Source organism: Lonchura striata, chromosome 23, assembly GCF_046129695.1.
Source record: "Lonchura striata isolate bLonStr1 chromosome 23, bLonStr1.mat, whole genome shotgun sequence".
Lineage (NCBI taxonomy): Eukaryota > Metazoa > Chordata > Aves > Passeriformes > Estrildidae > Lonchura > Lonchura striata.
The window spans coordinates 1852239-1872100 of record NC_134625.1 but is presented as its reverse complement, the minus strand read 5'-3'; the positions used below and the strand labels follow the sequence as shown (position 1 = coordinate 1872100).

The 19862-nt window shown below is 52.3% G+C and overlaps 1 protein-coding gene across 3 annotated transcripts in view; it reads left to right on the top strand.

Moving 5' to 3' along the window:
• Window positions 1-5268: 5268 nt before the first annotated feature.
• The window catches only part of FLI1 (Fli-1 proto-oncogene, ETS transcription factor), an 89769-nt gene continuing 75175 nt past the window's right edge, over window positions 5269-19862 (top strand). For 2 of the 3 annotated variants that reach the window (XM_021531103.2, XM_021531106.2), the window contains exon 1: window positions 7217-7624. In XM_021531103.2, coding sequence (XP_021386778.1) covers window positions 7511-7624 — 114 coding nt within the window. In that variant the 5' untranslated portion in view covers window positions 7217-7510. Of the gene's footprint in view, window positions 5662-7216; window positions 7625-19862 lie in introns of those variants that run through there. The other variant, XM_077787968.1, reaches the window with a different exon arrangement.

Below are 19862 nucleotides of genomic sequence, written 5' to 3'. Positions count from 1 at the left end.
GAACACAAAAATCCTGGGCTAAAAGAGGAGTGTCCAGGGCCAAGTGTCCAGCAGAGAGATGCAGGAGAATGGAGGCTGCTGCTGGGGACTGCTCAGGAGGGGTGTGGGGTGAGGCTTTGTGGGGTTCCTGTCTTGCCTCAGCCACTAAAGGAACCAATCCCTCTGCCACAGGAATTCCTGTCCCACTTCTGCCACAAGAATTCCTGTCCCATCTCTGCCACTCAGGGATTAAATCCCTCTCCACAAGGATGAAATTCCTGTTCCACCTTTGCCACTGTGGGATTAGATCCCTCTTGTGGCAAGCACATTTCTCTCCCTCTCAGGATTTTCACAGAGGTGCACAGAGAGAAATGTGCTTGCCACACCCTCTGGCACAGGAATTCCTGTCCCACTTCTGCCACAAGAATTCCTGTCACCCCTCTGCCATAGGGATGAAATCCCTCTCCACAGGGATGAAATTCCTGTTCCACCTTTGCCACTATGGGATTAAATCCCTCTGCCACAGGAATTCCTGTCCCATCTCTGCCACAGGGATGAAATCCCTCTCCACAGGGATGAAACTCCTGTTCCACCCTTGCCACTACAGGATTAAATGCCTCTGCCACAGGAATTCCTGTCCCCCCTGCACAGGGACTGGATCCCTCTGCCCACCCCACTGCCCTGGGGTCTGAGCTCTTATCACCCCATCCCTAAACTTCCCTTCCTGCCTTTGTCCGTGGGGCTTTCCTGTGCAGGAGGTGTCAGTGTCACCCTGCCATCCCACCCCACCCAGCTCCAGGAGGATCTCTCCAGGGACCGGGAGAACCCCAGGAACTGCCAGCAGCCCCAGCCCAAAGTGCTTTAATGGGAGTTCCACAGGCACGAAATCGTGTCCTGGGTGTTTATAAACAACGGGAGTGGAAACTCCCGCGTTCTGTAAACGATCAGGGCTTTAACAACACCAAACTCCCACTTTTTGGAACAATGAACATTCCTCAAAATAAATACTCCAAACGTGCTCAAATGCAGACAGTGAAAAGAGAAAGGTTCTCATTCCCATCAAACAGACAGGGAACAAGGAAATTAAAATTCCTGGGGCACTCATGAACCTTCACCTAACATTCCTTTTTAAGGAATAATATAGCATCCAACAATGACAGCAATCCCTTTTTTGCTATGCCCTCATTTTATCTCTGGAACCAAAGCTTTCCCTGTGTTGTGATAATGATTTTATCAATAATTTATGATTATTTATTTGAATACACTGATCACATCCATCACTAATGTTAGGGTGAAGCGTATTCTATTTCAAAGGTGTTTTTCCTGCTAGGGAGTGATTTAGCAAAGCTGAAATATTTGTCCCAAAAAATATTTACAGTGGGTTTGCAGATTTTCAGTGGACTACATCGAAGTGCCTTTAATAATTAAATAATTAATTAGTGGAAATGAAGGAGCAGGTCCTTGCTGAAATGGAGATTTCTGAGCTCTCTGAATGAAACCTTTCTGCATTGGTAATTTATGACAGAAAATTCTTTTCATGCTAAAATTCTAAATTTGTCCTTTTTATCAATGGAAAATGAAAACAAATTCTAACAGAGAGGATTTGTCTCTCAGGAATATGGCTAATTTTAATTCAATTTAACTGCTTCTTGAAGCCCCAGCTATGCAGAAGTACCTTTGTATCAGATGCTGCTTCAAGTTAGCACAGGGGAAAGGCAGAAATTGCAGGCACAGAGGGTTTTTATCTTGTCCCCAAATCCCCAGCAGCACAGCAGATGCAAACCCAGCTGGACATCTCTCCATGGCAGCTGTTTCACCATTTCTTCCCCAAATCCAGGGATTCAGGGGACTTCGGGAGCCCGGTTGTATCCCAGCTCCCGGCTCACTCTGGCATGTGAGCCTCGTGTCCTTAGAGCACAGAGCCGCAGTCCCTGGGTGTGGAAGGTGCTGGGATCCTGCACTCCTGGGGCTTCTGCCCTTGGTCACTGCTGGATCCTCCCCTTTCCCACCCCAGACTCCCAAATCTGGGGGTGTGGTGGCCAATTCCCCGGGGACAGTGTCACCTCACCTGGGGCTGCTCTCCTTGGCAGGTTGTGAGGTGCCATTAAATCGTGACTCTGGGAACCCAGGGCTTCCCTCTGGCTGCCCGGGCAGGGGTCAGGAACCCCCAGGACAGAGCCCCCACTGGCTGTGCTCTCTGGCCATGGAAAAGAGTTTTCAGTCTTACAGGATGAATTACAGGCTCTGAGTGTTTGATATCAGTAATAATTAAGTGTGGCATGGGTGCAAAAGTAAAATTTTAGGATTCTAGATGAGGGGTCCAAAGGGGACAAGATGGAGGAAATTGGGTGTGCCTTGTCCTTTTTCTCCTTCTCCATGCCCTCCATGTCTCACTGTGGTGTTGGCATTTTTCTGTTGGTTCAGGCTGGGGACACACTGTCCAACGTGGGTGACAGATATTGGCACGTTCTTGTAAATGCAGCCCAGGGAGTTTCTGGTATTGAATGTTTGTCACATCCCACTGAGGGCAGAGCCCCACACGCTGCCCTGCAGGACAGAGCTGGGCAGGGCAGCAGAACATGTGAGAGATAAACAGAATAAACAACCTGGAAACCAGCACAGACCAATTATGGCTTCTGCTTTGGCAGGGGGCTGACAGACAGAGACTTTCTACAATCTCAGAATCATCAATACCTCAGATTCCGACAATAGGCCAAGCCTGGGAGAGGAGCAGGAGCCAACAAATTGTCATTATTTGCCCATAGCATGGGGGGACGGGGGTGGCCAGCTCCAAACCCCACATTTCCCTGCCAGGAAGGAGAAGCTGAAGCACAGCCGTGTGTGTGTGGTTCCATGTCAGGCACTGGAGCTCCATCTGCCTTCCCAGACTTTCCCCTTATTCCTAATTAACATGTTGAGGAATTTTAAAATGTAATAAACATTATTTCTAAACAACCCGAAAGGAAAGCTTGCTTCTCTCCGGTTTGATGTAAACATTTATAGCGCAGCTCCATCCTTAAACAGTTAATCTTATAGCGACCTATTAAAATAAAATGAATTGTGTTATAATTCATCCTAAAGCAACCTCGGGGTGAGTGTATCAGGTAACTCCTGCTTTTGCAGCCCTCATGACGTTCTTAATCAAATTCAGCTGTAATTGCCGGAGCATTCACATGCCTCTTTTAATACCCTGCCTCCATTTGGGACTCATATGAGTCTGTTTTCTCTTAACGTAGCTAATAAATAGAAAACATGAAAAGAGCACATTTTGCAGGGCTCGGAGCTTTTCCACCGCTCCGTTTGTTCCAGCAATCGTCTGCCGGGCTGATGGGAACGCGGCACTTGTCGGAGCCCGGGACAAAACCCTTTTTGGGGCTGGGGTCGCTGGCTTTGTGTCGCTCACACCCCGTGGAAGGGACAGGGCCAGGGCCGGCAGCCGAGCGCAGGATTCCTCCGGCATCTTTAAAAACCCGCTGATGGGCGCTGAAATGTTCCTTACGAACAACTCAGCCGCGTTCGGGCAGCAAAAGCTGAAATGCGGGCTCTGCCTCCGAGATGTTCGTGTAAACAAAACTCCTGCAACTTTCCCTGCCCGCCGGAGCAGGGGGGCGGTGGGTTGGGGGTTTTTCAGCCTCCGACGCTACAGCTGTTTCCAATTTGCCAGCAATTTTCTTTTGGGCTAGTAAAGCTCCCAGGATGGCTGGAACTGGCCACATGGGTTTCTCCCCTCGGCTCTGGGGTTTGCTTACAAGGGGCAGCAAGCCCAACTCGGGATTCGGGGCAGGCGTTTCCCCTGAACTTGGGAGCGCTTTACATCCCAAATTCCTGTTCACGCCAGCCTTTAAAGGAGTTTTCATCGCAGGTCGTGCGTGTGCTCAAGGGTCCCTGCCGCAGCCAGGCTGAGTGCTTTAAAAGTGCAGGAAAATGAGAGGCAAATGAGCTCCGGGGCAGAGGGGCACTCGCGGGCTGCCTGCCCCGCAGGAAAAAGGGAAGAGGCGGCGGTGGCCAGGAGAGCGGAGCCCTGGGGTTCCTCCCGGGCCGCGTTCTGTGCAATTCACACGTGGAAACGGGAGAAAAGGATGAGCGATGGCTTTGAAACGTGAGCCCGTGCGGTCCCGGCCGGCTGGGCTGGGCAGAGAGTTGTTCCCATCTCGCAGAATAATGCGATTAAGGCTTGGAAAGAGCATTTTTAACCCCGTGCACGCGATTTTAAAAAGCCTTTAATGATGACAACGCTGCTTTTGATTTTAGAGCGTTGTTCCCCCCATTCCCTTTCTGTCCTGATTGTTCCCCCGACCCCTTCCCTCCTGCGCACCTCGCGTGTCCCTCCCGTCGCTTTGCTTTTCCTTCCATCCCAAGGAAGCTTCTCCCTAAAACCCGCGTCCCCTCACCTTAGGGAAGGGCTTCTCTCGCCACAAACAACAACAATTATAATAACAACAAAGAATCCGAAGAATTTCTATATTAAAAAGTGGCGAGGTCCCTGGTCTCTGGTCCAGGTCTGAGTCTGTTTTCCTTGGAAATTGGGAGGAATGCTAAACGCCTCGTCTACCAGGGAGTAAATTGTGTGCGGAGCTCAAGGCACGGCTCCCAGGTTGCCCTTTCACCCCTTCACTTTATATGTTCCTCTTATTAAGGAGAAAAATGTTTCAATATGTTGGAATTCGGGGCAAAGCCGGGAAGAGAATAGAGAATGGAAGAACATTTTCCAAATAGTTTTGGTAACCCTTCTGAGGGTTGCGTTTAAAATTGATGTTGTACTAAAATCCCTGGGAGTTTTCGCCCAGGTTAGCGTAAAATATTGTCTGTGAAGGTTTCTGAAATGACAAAATGCACCCGGAACGTGACTCCGATGGGGAAAACCATCCCTGGGTTGAAGATGTGTTTCCTTTCCCTCCTGAACACGTTACTGTTTGGTAGGCTCTTGTGAAATAGCTAAAAAGAGCTGGAGCTCTCGGTTTGCAGGCAGAAATGAGGAGTTCTTTAACCAAAAGAATCTTTTGGAGCCGATTCCATCCCGCTCCCCCAGCCGTGCGCATCTGCAGCGCGCTCCGTCATGCTTTGGGTTAACTCTTTTCTAGGTAAGAGTCAGGAAAGAAAACCTCAAAATAAGGACTGATGATTTAAAAACGGATATTTGAAACTTCCTTATTTTAAAAGGGGGATTTAAAGTAGCACTTGAGCTCCACTCAGCGTCTCTTTTCGGCTTGACTCCTCAGCAATACTTTTTTTTAAAAAGTTGTACATTTTTTCCCTTTTTTTTTTTCTCCTTTTCTTTTTTTAGTGTGTTGTTTAAAGTCGCTCGTAGCGCCAGGAGGGCTCACGGGGCGAGGATGTCCCATGGCCAGGAATAATCTGAGGGAACAGCTGGAATATTGATAAGGGGGGAAAACGGAAATCAAATGAAAAGTAGAGGGCAGAGAAGCGAGGGAAAGGAAAGCAAAGCACGTCCTGGAGCTGCGAGCAGCACAGAAGCCCCCTGAGGAAATGCCTGCTTGATGCAGCCTGTCTGGATGGGCTGGGAATTTTAACTTCAGCGCTGCTCTGGATCCAGCGAGCTGAAACCTCTCTTCTCGCCCCAAACCCGAGGGCAGCGCTCCGCAGCCGGGGGCAGCCGGGGTTTGTCTCACCCTGGATCTTTGCAAACTGCTCTCCGCTGGCTGAGGGGAAAGGCTCCAAGAGGTGAGTCCTTCCAACCATAGCAATAAGAATAAGCCATTCTAAAATTCTCAAAGTAGCTCAAGAGGCCTTTTTCTATCGCTGGCAGGGCGAGCCGATTGATAAATAATCCGCTGCAGGCTCTTGAGAACCGGCTCCAAAATATGCAGATGTATTTATTTACATGCACGGCGTAATTACAGCAGGGAGGTAAAGGAGGCGGGAGGGGGACGCTAATCAGGGGTAAAGAGGAGAGCGGGGAAAACCAATATGGGAATCCTTGACCCCAGAAAATTTACTGGCGAGGCAAAATTACCTTGTCCCTCCACTCTGCCTGCCCCCACCCCCCGTCGCAAGTTCAGAAGCAAAAGAAACTGGAATGTGTTAGGAGGGAGGACGACAGGAAAAAAAAGAATTGTACTTATCAGAAACACATTGTCCGCTTTAGAGCCGCCTGCCCTCCCGTGCCAGCTGGACGGGCAATAAATACTTTAAAAATCAATTAAAGGGGGGTTACGTGCAGATAGCGAGCTTTTATTCTCCAGTTGTTGGCTGAGGGTTGGTTTTTTTGTTTTGGTTTTTTTTTTTCTTGTTTTAATTTCTTTTTTTCCCTGAACTGCACGGATGGTTCCGCGGCTCAGGGGTGCGGGGGTGTCCCCGGCCTCTGCGGGGTCTCAGCTCCAGCGGCCGGGCAGCCTCATTAACGCGGGGCTGTAATTAACCCGGGCTGGCTCGGATCAGAGCGGGACAAGCCGCGCTCCAGGCGCTGTCAGGACCCCGCAGCTTTTCCTCAGGAGCCTGGAGAAAACCCCACGCAGCAGCCGGGGTGCGCGGCTCCTGCGCGGCTCCTGCGCGGCTCCTGCGCGGATCCTGCGCGTCCTTCCCATCCCGCCCGCTCCTTTCCCTGCGGGAATTCCCGGCTCCATCTCTGACCCTTCCTTCCAGCCCCGAAGCGGCCCAGAACCGCAGGCGGAGATGGGTGCGAGGGTGCCCGTGATGCTTAACCATGCTCTACTTCGCTAATTACACTGAGCTAATTGTTTTCTGGCGCGTTCCAGCTGGAGACCCCGAGAGGATCGGGGAGGACCAATAAAATGGGTTTGTCGGATGTTTTGGTGGCTGCGGGTTTGTTGTCCCTCACACCATCCCGTTTCGCAGCATCGCTGTTGATCTCTGCGTCTCTGCAGTGACGATTTTGGGGCTTGGCGGCAGAAAACGCTCTGCTCGTCGGGAGCTCATCAAGGCTTAGGAGAAAGGAAAACAGATGGGGTGCCTCGAGTCTGAGACAAAGTCTGAGCAGGACCCGAAATAGAAACGGGATTGACAACCCTGAGAGTTCTTTTAATATTTGCAGCGAAGCTTCCTTTCGGGGTATTTCTAATTTATGGTTTCATTACTGTTGGTGAGGAAGGTTCCTTCCATCAGTCGGGGCCGGCGGGTTAATGGCTCGGGATGGTTTCAATGAGCCAGGAAAGGCAAGTGCCCCTCACTCAGCCCGGGAAACCTCGGGTACGAGTCAATGGGGTTAACTAGGCTCGACATGAAAACACGAGTATTTCAGCTGCCTTTTAATTGTTGGCTAAGAAATTCAGTTAATCAAATGTCAAACATTTCCCTCTGCTCTGGTCTAAAGTGAAGAAGGCTCTTTTCCTGAGGAGGAGGGAGAATCCAAAGGAAAAACCAAACTGGTATTAAAAGAGAGAAATAAACCCCTGCTCTGTGAGTCCTTTACTTGATTTTAGTTACTGTGTTGATGTGGTTGTCTGTCCTTTAAAAGTAACACTTAAATGCTTGCTCATTCCCCTCTATATTTTATTACCAATCTTATTATTTAAACCAGGCTTTATTCCTTTCTTTTTCTACATGCATATATATGACTGGGAGTATTTTTATTATTTATTTCAGGTCAAATTTAGGACCTTTAAATATATCTAATAAACAAGTAAGGATGTTTCAGACTGTACCAGACACTTCGTCTTACGTCAAGGTAAGACATGACAGCATCTTTAAACAGGTAATGTCAAAAATTACAATCCTCCCAAATTCACAGTCGTTTGTATTGGCTGAAAATCTCATTCCGTTTCTTACTGAATTCAGCAGGGAAAAAATCCCTTGATTTTCAGTGGGGAGGGGTCAGAGAGTGAAATGTCAAATGTATCGTTTGGAACGTGCAGGGTTGAGTCGGAAGCCGCAGCACTGATGAGGAACAGTGAGTTCCAGGGGGTTCGGCTGCCACCCTTGGGTGATGCCGGCTTTTCCCGTGCTCGGGCTGTCCCACACCCGCCGCGGTCCTGCTGCGCTGCCCTGGAAGCAGCGCACCCCCGGGGCCGTGCCCCAGAGCCTGGCACAGCGTTCCTTCCCTTTCCTTCCAAATTTCTGCTTTCCCAGCCCCTCAGGCCCGAGGCAGAGCTGAATTTCATCGCTCTTCTCTGCCGTGCCAGCCCCTGAGCTCCACGTGCAAGATGACCTGTGGAGTTGTGTGGATTCTGAAAGATCCATTTCAGAAGGGTTTAGAGGGGGAATATTGGGTGAGTGAAAGGCAAAGATCTCTGTCAGCTGCTGAAGCAGTGGATTGTCACACCAGGCAGTGCTGGGTGACACTGGGACTTCTTTCTGTGCTCCTGAAGTTCCTTTCCGTGCTTGAATGTCTCCATGCAATTTAGTAGGAAAATTAACTTTAGTTATTTTGGTTTTAACTGACATTACCAGATCTTGCACTTCAAATATTTGTTTTCATTTATTTATTTATTTTAAGTTAAAAAAATGGATCTTACAATGTATTTTGTTGGACCACTTCCGCCTCTTTCTTTTTTAAAGATTAAAACAAAAACCAAAGCAGGTTTGCTTGGGCACAGCCTTGTCTCTTTATACCTCAGCTGAGCTCTATATTATATTTGACATAATATAGGGGTTTTTTCACAACAGCTCCCAAGAATGTAAATAAACCAAGCCTGGGACATCTGGGTTACACGTTTGAGGCAAACCCTGCATGCAGCAGCACTTAGGGAAAATCTAAACCACAAGCCTCTCCTGTCCCTGAAGAAACACAGGAGGGTGTTAACTACAGCTGGGTGGATAATTTGTAATGAATAATTTATCACAGGAATTTGGTCCTTCCCCCCCCCCCCCCCCCCCCTTTCCCTCTCTCAATGATCTGTGCCCTGGATTACTGGGGGTGATTCCTGTGAATAATTCCGAGCTCATGGCTCAGTTTGGGCACTGGCTGGGGCAGTCAGCAGTGGAAATGCAAGTTTGGGATGATCCCGGCTCGTGTGGCACTGGCTGAGCTCGTGCTGCTGCTCCACATCACGACAACAAATCCAACCAGGAATGGGCAGGATTCCCCCCTGGGCTGATATCCCCCAAAATCCCACTCCCATCTGGGTGTTCCAGGGATTGTCGGTGAGGTAATTTTGCTCAGTAAGTTCGCATAGCTGTGGACCAGGTTCTGGAACAACAGAAATTGCGGCAAACAGCTGAAATTCGGGTCTGGGGAAGGCAAATCCCCTCGGAGTTCGAGCACGGGAAGGTGCTCCCCAGAGTGGGACTGGCTGTGGCCAGCTGGAGTCGGGGGATGCAGGAAATGCCCCGGGATGCTCTGTGTGCAGTGAGGAGATGAGGTCCTGCGACACCCCCTGCGACACCCCCTGCGACACCCCCTGCGACACCCCCTGCGACACCCCCTGCGACATCCCCTGTGACATCGGTGTCACTGCCCTGGGCTGGAGGCAGCTCCAGGAGCAGCATTCCTCTGGCATGCTGGAAGCGAGGAGCAGGACCTGGCAGCAGGGCTGGGAGCCCGTGCCCGGCGCTGGAAGTGCAGGACAGGGCTGGGACAGGCTTCTCTGCCCAGGGGTTTGTGCTGTACCCAGCAGGAAATGTCCCCAGGTGGGACTGGCAGTGTGGAGGGAGGCATGGGCTGTGGGGGGCTGACTCTGCCTCTGGCACAGCCCTTCTTCCTCAGCTGATGGTATTTTGGGCAAGGATACTGTCTCTGCTGTTTTGTCTGCAGAGCTTATCCCACGCCGGTGGCACTGGGGAAATTATTTGTTCCTGTGCTTAAAAATCAAGGTGATTTCAATGAAATGTGACCCAAAATCCTCTGGAGACAAATGAATTGTCTGCCACTGTCTCTGAGTGGTTTGAGCTGGGCAGATCTGTCCCAGAGGGACCAAAAGGTGCCTGGGCAGCTCGTTCAGAGCAGCTCATTAAGGTGGGGGTGTGGTGAAATTCAGGGAAGTTTGAATCTTAAACACACAGTGAGGTGTGAGGTGAGTCTCAAGCTACATCAGGGAAGGTTTAGGTTGGATATTAGGGAAAAAAAATGTCACTGAAAGAATAATAAAATACTGGAATTGTCTTCCTAGGGAGGTGGTGGAATCACCATCTCTGGATATGTTTAAAAAAAGACTGGACTTGGCACTTGGTGCTATAGTCTGGTTGTGGTGTTAGGGCACGGGTTGGATTTAGAGGTCTCTTCCAACCCCATTATTCTGCGATTATTCTGCGATTATTCTGCGATTATTCTGCGATTATTCTGCGATTATTCTGCGATTATTCTGCGATTATTCTGCGATTATTCTGCGATTATTCTGCGATTATTCTGCGATTATTCTGCGATTATTCTGCGATTATTCTGTGATTCTGTGTCAGCCTCTGCCCCTCAGGGTTTGGTGGCAGCTTCCAGTGACCCGAATGCACCGAGAGCAGCAGAGAGGCTCTGACAGTGCCTGCCTTATCCCCGGAAGGGCTGGGGCTGATGAATGTTCCAGGCACTGGAAATGTGGCTGTGGATCCGCTCCGTGCTCCTGGGCAGGGCTCCTCCACCCTCTGCTGCTGCATCTCCCCATCTCAGAGTGTGGGTGCAGCTCAGCAAGGTCCCCCCGAGACCCCCCTGCCCTCCGTCCCTTCCTGCTGCCCCATGCTGGCCTGGGAGGGCTTCCCAAGCTCTGGGGAGCACAAAGTTTGAAAAGCAGAAGACTGGCTCTTTCTGTGTCTATTCTGCTTATTATTATTATTCGGATTATTCTGATTATTATTCTGATTATTACTATTATTACTATTATTATTAATGTCATTCCTTCCTCACCAAGCCTTATTTCCTGTCTTATGGGAGAATTATTTCTTTGTTACTTTTGTGGGATGTGTACACCACCCCCACCAGTAAAAGAGAGATGAGGATTGATCTTTTCCCCAAATCCTGCAGTGTGCATTCACTTCAGGTTTACTCCGTGCCTTGGACAGAAAACGCCTCGTCCCCCTCAGCTGGAGCCCAGGGGGGGCGGCTGCAGGGTGTCCCACACACCCACAGGGTGTCCCACACACCCACGGGGTGTCCCACACACCCACAGGGTGTCCCACACACCCACAGGGTGTCCCACACACCCACAGGGTGTTCCACGGGAATTCCAGGAGGAACCAATTCACCAAATATCCTGGGACACCTTCAGGCCACGGGGCTCTTGTCATGGCTTTCCAAAAGCAGGCTGAGGGGCGAGGTGAGGTGAGGGAGCTGCGGGAGGCAGAGCAGGATTTCACTCGAAAATGCTTTGTTTTAACAAGGATTTTTATGTGGAGTCACTCGGATTGGAGCTCAGCTTCTCGGTGCTGTAACCTCGATTTCCATCAGAACACAGAGGGGTTATCAAAAGCACTGATAACAGATCCCACAGAACTCCTGACAGGAGATCCCAATCCCACAGAACTGACAGGGGATCCCAGTCCCACAGAACTGACAGAGGAACCCAATCCCACAGAATTCCAATCCCACAGAACTGACAGGGGAACCCAAGCTTCTCTCTCGTACCCACTTCTTGTAGGGGCCTTAATTCAATGGAGGGCTGGGAATTCATAGAAAGAAAAAATAATTTTGATCCTTCATGGCTTATCCTGCATAACTGTTGAAGGATTTCTATCCCTCAGACCATTAGGAACTGGCTGATCCGCAAATATTTAATAATTCACAGTGTATCAGAGGGTGCTTATCTCATCTAAACACAAGGACTTGACTTTAGAGAATGAAACACAGAATATAATTGGGAAATTAAAATTTAACATAAGACAGCACTAGAATCCTGACTGGAGGGATATGGAAAGAATTAGAGCCATAAGCAAAGCAACATGACCTCTGAATTCTGATTTTTTAATTATTACCATTGCAACAGCTCCTCCAGGTCACAGCAGCCCTCGGTCCCCTCCTGCCCTGCCAGTCTGTGCTTTCAGCCGTGTATAAAGCAGCACGAGGATAATTTGGGGGTTCATTGTTCACCCGCGCGTTTCTTCTGCCCTTGAGCAACATCCAAACGCTTCGTGTCCCCTTGGTCGCCTCCTCCTCGCACACCCAGCGCTTCTGCTTTCGCTTCCCGTGCCCTGCCCTCCCCGAGGCAGCGCCGGGCCGGCGGGGGCCTCTCTCCCTTGCTGCTCCCGGGGCCCTTTTCCTGCTCTTGGAGCCCTTTTCCTGCTCTTGGAGCCCTTTTCTTGCTCTTGGAGGCTCTTTTCCTGCTCTTGGAGCCCTTTTCTTGCTCTTGGAGGCTCTTTTCCTTCTCCTTTTCCTGCTCCTGGAGCCCTTTTCCTGCTCCCAGAGCCCTTTTCCTGCTCCTTTTCCCTCTCCTGGAGCCCTTTTCCTCCTCCTTTTCCTTCTCCTGGAGCCCTTTTCCTTCTCCTGGAGCCCTTTTCCTGTTCCTGGAGCTCCTTTCCTACTCCCAGAAACCTTTTCCTTCTTTTCCTGCTCCCGGAGCCCTTTTCCTTCTCCTGGAGCCCTTTCCTGCCCCTGGCACTTCCACTCTGGGGCAGTTCCCACTGCGGGTCCCAGCCCCGCCAGGCAGACCCTGCGGGCAGGTGCCCTGGGGAGGGAGATGGGTCCTGCCCCGGGATGGGCACGGAGATGGGTTCTGTCCTTCGGGAAGGGCACGGAGATGGGTCCTGTCCCGGGATGGGCACGGAGATGGGTCCTGTCCCGGGATGAGCACGGAGATGGGTCCTGTCCCGGGATGGGCACGGAGATGGGTCCTGTCCCGGGATGGGCACGGAGATGGGTTCTGCCCCGGGATGGGCACGGAGATGGGTTCTGCCCCTCGGGATGGGCACGGAGATGGGTTCTGCCCCTCGGGATGGGCACGGAGATGGGTCCTGTCCCGGGATGAGCACGGAGATGGGTCCTGTCCCGGGATGGGCACGGAGATGGGTCCTGTCCCGGGATGGGCACGGAGATGGGTTCTGCCCCGGGATGGGCACGGAGATGGGTTCTGCCCCTCGGGATGGGCACGGAGATGGGTCCTGTCCTGGGAAGGGCACGGAGATGGGTCCTGCCCCGGGAAGGGCACGGAGATGGGTTCTGTCCCTCGGGAAGGGCACGGAGATGGGTTCTGTCCTGGGAAGGGCACGGAGATGAGTTCTGCCCCTCGGGAAGGGCACGGAGATGGGTTCTGTCCCTCGGGAAGGGCACGGAGATGGGTCCTGCCCCGGGATGGGCACGGAGATGGGTTCTGCCCCTCGGGATGGGCACGGAGATGGGTTCTGTCCTGGGAAGGGCACGGAGATGGGTCCTGTCCTGGGAAGGGCACGGAGATAGGTCCTGCCCCGGGATGGGCACGGAGATGGGTTCTGCCCCTCGGGATGGGCACGGAGATGGGTTCTGCCCCTCGGGATGGGCACGGAGATGAGTTCTGCCCCTCGGGAAGGCGCCTCACCCGGGTTTAACGCAGCCCTAAGGTTTGTGGTGCAGCACAAAGAAGGATATTCATGGAGGGAAAAGGGGCTGCGTGGCTGGGAACAATATTGGGTTTGTTCTTGCTCTCCCTCCGCCTGGAAAGTTTACAGAAGCCCTAAAGAGAGACGGGGTAAATTCTTATTTTAAGGACAAAACAGTGGAGTTTTCTTTGGAGCGGGCACTGCCAAAGCCCGGCACGGACACGTCCCTTTCCCGCAGAACAGGCGCAGGGAGCAGGTTGCCAGGAGCGAATATCCCGGGGTTTGGGATTTGGTTTGTTTTGCGGCGGGGTTGGTCCTGCGGAGCGAGCGCTGCGGGGGAGCCGGGCGGGCTCGGCCGCAGGTGCGCAGGGATGCGCGGGTGGGGCGGGCAGGAACCTGCCCGTGCTCCAGGAACGGCTGGAGAACCGGAGCCGGGCAGGAAAGGCAAAACCAAAACCTCCCTGGCGTGGTTTTTCCTCGCTCTGGGTACTGATGCTCCTACTGAGTGCGTCCTCCAGCGCTTTATCCCTTTCTGCTTTTTTTTTTTTTTTTTTTTTTCCCCTTTTTTCCCTTTTTCCCCATTCCCTCCATCCCGGAGGGTTCCAGTCCTTCTCGCCGGGCTCGGGAGGAGGGACAGGCAGGAGCCCCGGCGGCAGAGGTGCTGTGACCTCCTCCGTCACTCACCCTCCGCGATCACTAATGACGTTTATGCCCGTTCGTTTCTCTTCCTTTCCCTTTTTCACACCCATTTCTCAGGGCACAAGCGCTGCTAAATTGCCGGACTTTTAGCAAGTCGTTGATTAACGCTTTATGACAATTTGATGCTTAAGGATTTAGGTCTTGTTTGCACCGATCTTTCTATTTTAAAGAGAAAAATCCCTCTCCACGCCCCCGTGTCCTGCCTTTTGCCCGTGCCCAGCCCCGCGCTGCGTGGGGAAGCGCTGGCATTGTTCCTTCCCTCTTTACCTACAAGACGCGGCTTGAATTTAAGTCGAGGTGGGAGGAAAAAGTGTATTTCTTCTGGAACTGTGGCACGTTGGGGCTTTCTAAAATAAATCGGGCACAAGGGACGAGCTTTTCCAGTGACCTCCGTCTTTAGGCAGCAGCAACCAACCCCCCTCCCCAGCTCTGCGACCTTTTAAAGGCTCCATTCTTTCCCAATTTACAGGAAAAACGCCCCCCTCCCAACATGCTGGATCCAGGGAATTTTGTATTCCAGCCCTCCCTACGCTCTCCCAGCCCCGTGGCTGGAAAGAGAGGAGATGTGGAGGGAAAGGGGAGCAAAAAGGGAAGAAAAGACAGAGTGAATGCTAAGGGGAAAAATGCTTTAAATCTTTCCTGTAAATCTCCAAATATATGAAGTCTGAGGAACAAATTCAAAGCAGGCACGGCCGCCTGAAGAGAAGTTAGAGAGAAATATTCTGTTCCATTCAAGCGCATCAAGGGTCTCGCTGAAGTCTTGTTTGGCTAAGGTCAGACGAGACTGGTTTCTCCAATAAAAATAAATCTCAAATTAATTATGGCCTCAAGCGAGGGGCCAGACGTTCGGAGCTAGTGCACTGCAGTCTGTTTTTTTGGCCTTCAGTATTTTTGTTTTTTGTGCCTCAGCTTTTCAATAACTGCGGGATGGGGGAGGGAAGGAGGGCGGGGGCTGTTTTATTGGGACACGGAACTCAAATAAAAGCATCCAGGACACCCCTGGCTCGCCCCGCTCGCCCCTCATTGCGATGCAGCTTCAAAGCTCCTGCATCTTCTCCTCCCCACTTTTAAGACATTATGTTTTACTTAGTACCGATTAACGGGGAGTAACTTCCCGGCTTCAGCTCCCCAGATCTCCTGGGCTGTTCCTGTCGGGAGGAGGGACCCGATCCTTCAGTTCTGCGCCTGGAACACTCTCCTGATTCCCTTTTATTGCTGCAGCTGAAAAGCGGAGGTTTGCCCAATTAATTAGGTTTAAAATTGGGATTCGTTTCGGGGGAATCAAATCCCAGGGCTGCAGTTTGGGTTTTTTGCTTGTAAGAATGTGGGGTTAGAAAATAAACACGTTTTTCTTTCTGCGATGGGGTCAGTGCCAGAGGAAAGTCGGAGCCGGGGCTTTTAAACGTCCGCTGGAGCTGGGGGAGAGTTTCCCTCCAGTGACGGCTGGACGGGATAAACTGTGGCCCCCTGCAAGTCCAGAATGACGGGAATTGTTCAGAGAGAACAGAGCGTATGGCAAATTATCCAGAAAGCGGTATTATTACATACGCAACACACACAATGTGCCAGCGCGCGTTGTGTAAACACACTTGCATTGAAAGCTCGTTCTACAAAGAGGACACTTGACCACATTTGGTGGCAATGAGGCACGTTCTAGCCACAAAGCCAGGGCGTGGATGTTGGGGAGGGTTTTGAGCTCCCCTTCCTTATCCCCGCGTTATTCACAGCGCCAGCTCCAGGCTGGGCTCGGCGAGAGCTCAGCTGATGCTGTTGGGGCCAGAGAGGGTGACAGAAGCCAATCCCCTCTCCTCTCCTCGGAAAATCAGATTCCCAACCTGCAGTGGGGCTCGGGAAGGTTTTTATTGTGTTTGCTTCCAGGGAATAACCGGACGGTTTTATTTAATAAGTGATGCCCGCTAATCCCGTGTGGGTAACAGACAGAAAATCCAAATCTTTGGGGTTCTGCGAGGGACTGGCACAGACTACACCGGGAGTTAACTCCTTTGGGTCTGGACACGAAACAGCTTCAGGCCACATCCCCCAGTGGGATGCGAGGATTCCATTCCTTTCGTTCAGATCGCTCCGAACGCGGCGTTTTCACCTTCTCCGTGTGGGGCTGCAGCCGCTGGGACCCAGCCCTAAGGACGGGGAGAGCAGCTGGGGACGTGCCAGGCGCCCGAGATCAATACTGAGCGAATCAAAAACTCCGCTCCACAATTCCGTTCCAGTCGTTAACGGAGTGAAATAGGAAAATAATAATAATAATAATAAATAGTAATAATAGAGGAGTAACTGACTTCTGCCAGCCTGTCCCGACGTAAGCATTTGACATCTTCCGTGGTTGCCAAGATCAAATGATTTTCCAGCTGTCTAGTGGCGACCACATTAAACAGATCCTAATTCCTCTGCTGTACGTACATGTGCAGCCGAAGGGCGAGCGACAGATCCAGAGTGGCGCACACTGCTCGGCGCCTTTCCCCCGCCTGCCTCGGCTCCCTCCTTCTTGGTTAAATGCAATAACAGTTTAAATCTCGGTTAGATAACACTTAAATACCCAGTTAAATACTAGTTAAAACCTCCGTCAAATACTCCGTTAAATAACAGTTAAATACCCAGAGTCACGGCACAACCACCTAGGATGATTCAGAGCTTGGCGTCCGGAGGTTATGAATATTTCAGCCTTTTCCAAAAAGCATGGCATAACTTCAAAGGCAGCTTTGGGTTTGGTTTTGAGGTTTTTAGGGGTTATTTTTGGGGGTTCTTTGTTTTGTTTTGGTTTTTGTTTTTTTTTTTTTTTTTTGGGGGGGGTGGTGGGGTGGAAGGTGGGGGATTAAAACTAAAGCAGAAAGAAAAATTAATGCAAAGCTTCTATTTTTCGTTATTTGGGAAGAAAATAGCAGATTGTTTGGCTTGTCTTTAGAATGTGTAACACCTTCGGTCATTCCCTCATCTCTTGGATTCTCCCAAATGTTGCTTTGGCTCAAACACAGAAGGAGAAGCACGGAGCATCCCTGACAGAGCCGGTATCACAAGTGACCTGAGCAGGCTCCGCTTTAGTCATCCCCAGACATGCAAAATAAACCCCTTCGGGTCACGGTGCCCGTCTGGCCATAAAATGCAGAATTGAGTTCCAAAAATATCTCCCGGTGGGATGGCGGGGGGTCTGTTCGGCAACTTCCCGTCTTTGGGAGCGTCGGGGATGCGCAGCGGGGGCCGGATTTGTTCAGCCCGGGGCTGGGCAAAGGGGGTTTGAAGGAGCTGGAATCGGGGGTTTGAGGGTGCCGGGCTCAGGGGGTTTGAGGGTGCCGGGCTCAGGGCTTTGAGGGTGCTGGGTTCAGGGGTTTGAGGGTGCTGGAATCGGGGGTTTGAGGGTGCCGGGCTCAGGGGGGTTGAGGGTGCCGGGCTCAGGGGTTTGAGGGTGCTGGAATCGGGGGTTTGAGGGTGCCGGGTTCAGGGGTTTGAGGGTGCCGGGCTCAGGGGGTTTGAAGGTACTGGAATCGGGGCTTTGAGGGTGTCGGGCTCAGGGGGGTTGAGGGTGCCGGGTTCAGGGGTTTGAGGGTGTCGGGCTCAGGAGTTTTGAGGGTGTTGGGCTCAGGGGTTTGAGGGTGTCGGGCACAGGGGTTTTGGGGGTATCGGGGTCCTCTCCCACCAGCTGGGCCCGTTTTCAGGTGGTTTCCCCCCGCCTCTCCCGGATCCTAGGCTCCCCCACTGTCGGTCCCGCAGCCCCGACTCGAAGTGCCCTGTGAGGTTGGTGGGTAACAGAGGCTCCTGCCAGGGGATTTTTTCCTCTTCCTTTCGCGGTTGAGATCCTCAGCCTGTCCTCTCCCTCACCTCCCACCCGCGTTGCTTGTCGGGGCTGGTGGGGAGCGTTGTAGAGAGGAAACCATTCGGGTTTTGAAAGGACGCGTTTCACTCTTGCCTTTAACCTCTCGCTTTTGTGGCCGCTGCCGCCTGCAGCCACGCGGGAACGCCGAGGGGGAGCCGGGACCGGAGCATTGCCGGGGGGGGGCAGGACAGAGGGCACGGAAAAGCAAGAGGAATGAGGAAAGCAAAGGGTTAACGGTGATTTCTTTTAATTGAACTCCAGTTTTGTGGCCCTAGGCAAGGGGGGACCTGACCCCGCTAGCAGCATCCAGATGTGCTGCTCTCGGGGGACCCCGGCGCAGCCCCGGAGCGCGGAGCAGACGGGAGAGGCCGGGGCCGAGGGGAGGCGGCCGGGCTGGCCCTGCGCTCCCCCTTCACCTCCCGGCTGCAGGCGGCCTCAATCGCTGGCAGGAGCGAGCCAAAAACCTCCAGGTCTGGTCACGTTCAGCCCCGTGTCTGCATCCCAACTGAAAAATTGTAGCTGAATTGATGAGGCTAATTTCAGAGGAGGGGGAGGGAGGGGAGGGAGGGGCAAGGGGGATCTGCGGCTCTCTCCTGCCAGCTTCGGGCTTGGAGAAATAAAGTATTAATAAAGCATCTCTGCCGCAGCCGGGGAGAAACACCGGTGGCATTATTGCATTTCCCTTTTGGACGAGAGCAGGGGCAGGATAACTTTGGATATAATTTTGCTTCCCCTCATCCCCTTCCCCGTGGCTGGACTAAAGACGGGGGAAACAAAAAGCCTGGACACGACTGGCACTGGACAAGGTAACGCGCTCCACCGACGGGCAGGGTGTCCTCCTGCCCCGGCACTTTTCCTTCTCGCCTTCACCCTCCTTGCCCTCCCTGCTCTGTGCCCGCTTTGTGGAAGCGGGGCAGGAGGGCCGCCCCCGCTGTTGCATGATGTGTTCCGCCGTGGCTGTTTTGGCGAGGGCGGGGAGGGGGGGAGCTGGACAGGAGGGTATTGTCTCATTCCCCCGCTCCTTTGGAAGGCTTCGGCTTTTCCCGGAAAAAGGAAAACGCGCGTTTCTCCTCCGCCGCTCGCTCCGGTTCGAATGAGAGGGAGGACTGCACGTCAGGGGCTCGCCGGGTCTGAAGCGAGGTCTAAAGGCTGCTGGCTGAACATGAGGGGTTTTGTTTGCTGTGCCCGTCAGGACGCGGCACCGGAGCGGTACATGGGGCGGTTCCGATAGCTGTTGTGAGGTTCTGGCGTTTTTATCAAGTGGGGGTGTCCCCCTGCCCTGAGAGGATTTAACACCTTCGCGAGGAGCTCACACTGGGAAAGGAGGCTGGGCAAGGACTCCCGGCACCTGAAAGAAAGGACGGAAAGCCGTCCGTGCCCATGCTTTTCCTTCCCAGCCCACATCCCAGCCCGCGAGGCGAGAGCGGCCGGGAGCCCCGGCTCGCCCGCAGCCCCATCCGCAGCCTGTGTTCGATCCGTCTGTCTGTCCTGAATTAGTGCACTCCGCGCTCGCTCCTGCCAGGGGCTGCACCCTCGGCTCACGCTCCGTGCTGGGAGGCGTCAAGGAGAGGGCTCGAAATAAGCTTTGAATACGTTTTAATCGCCAGACTTTTTCTTTTCTCCCTCCGCCTGCCGTCACCGAATTGCATTTACGGTTTTCTCCCCTTAATTTTGCCCGTTGACTGGAAAACGCATTAATAAAAAAATTCTGTGGGAAGAGACGGAAATTCAGTGAGTCAGGCTAAAGCTGCTCCAGCCAAAAGAAAAAAAAAATGGCAAAACCCCACGTTAAACTAAGCCGTGAGATGACACAGGCTGGCTAGCACGGACTGGGGTGCGAGGAAAGCTCTGCGCTGGCCGGGCTGTCCCAGCGACAAACAGGAGCTGTGACAGAGGTGGCTATTGTTCTGCCTCTTCTTATCTAAATGGAGCAAATATCCTGTATGTAAAATATATATATTTTCATCAAGAAGGCAGGACCAGCGTAGAGACGAAGGTTTCCTCCTCGAGT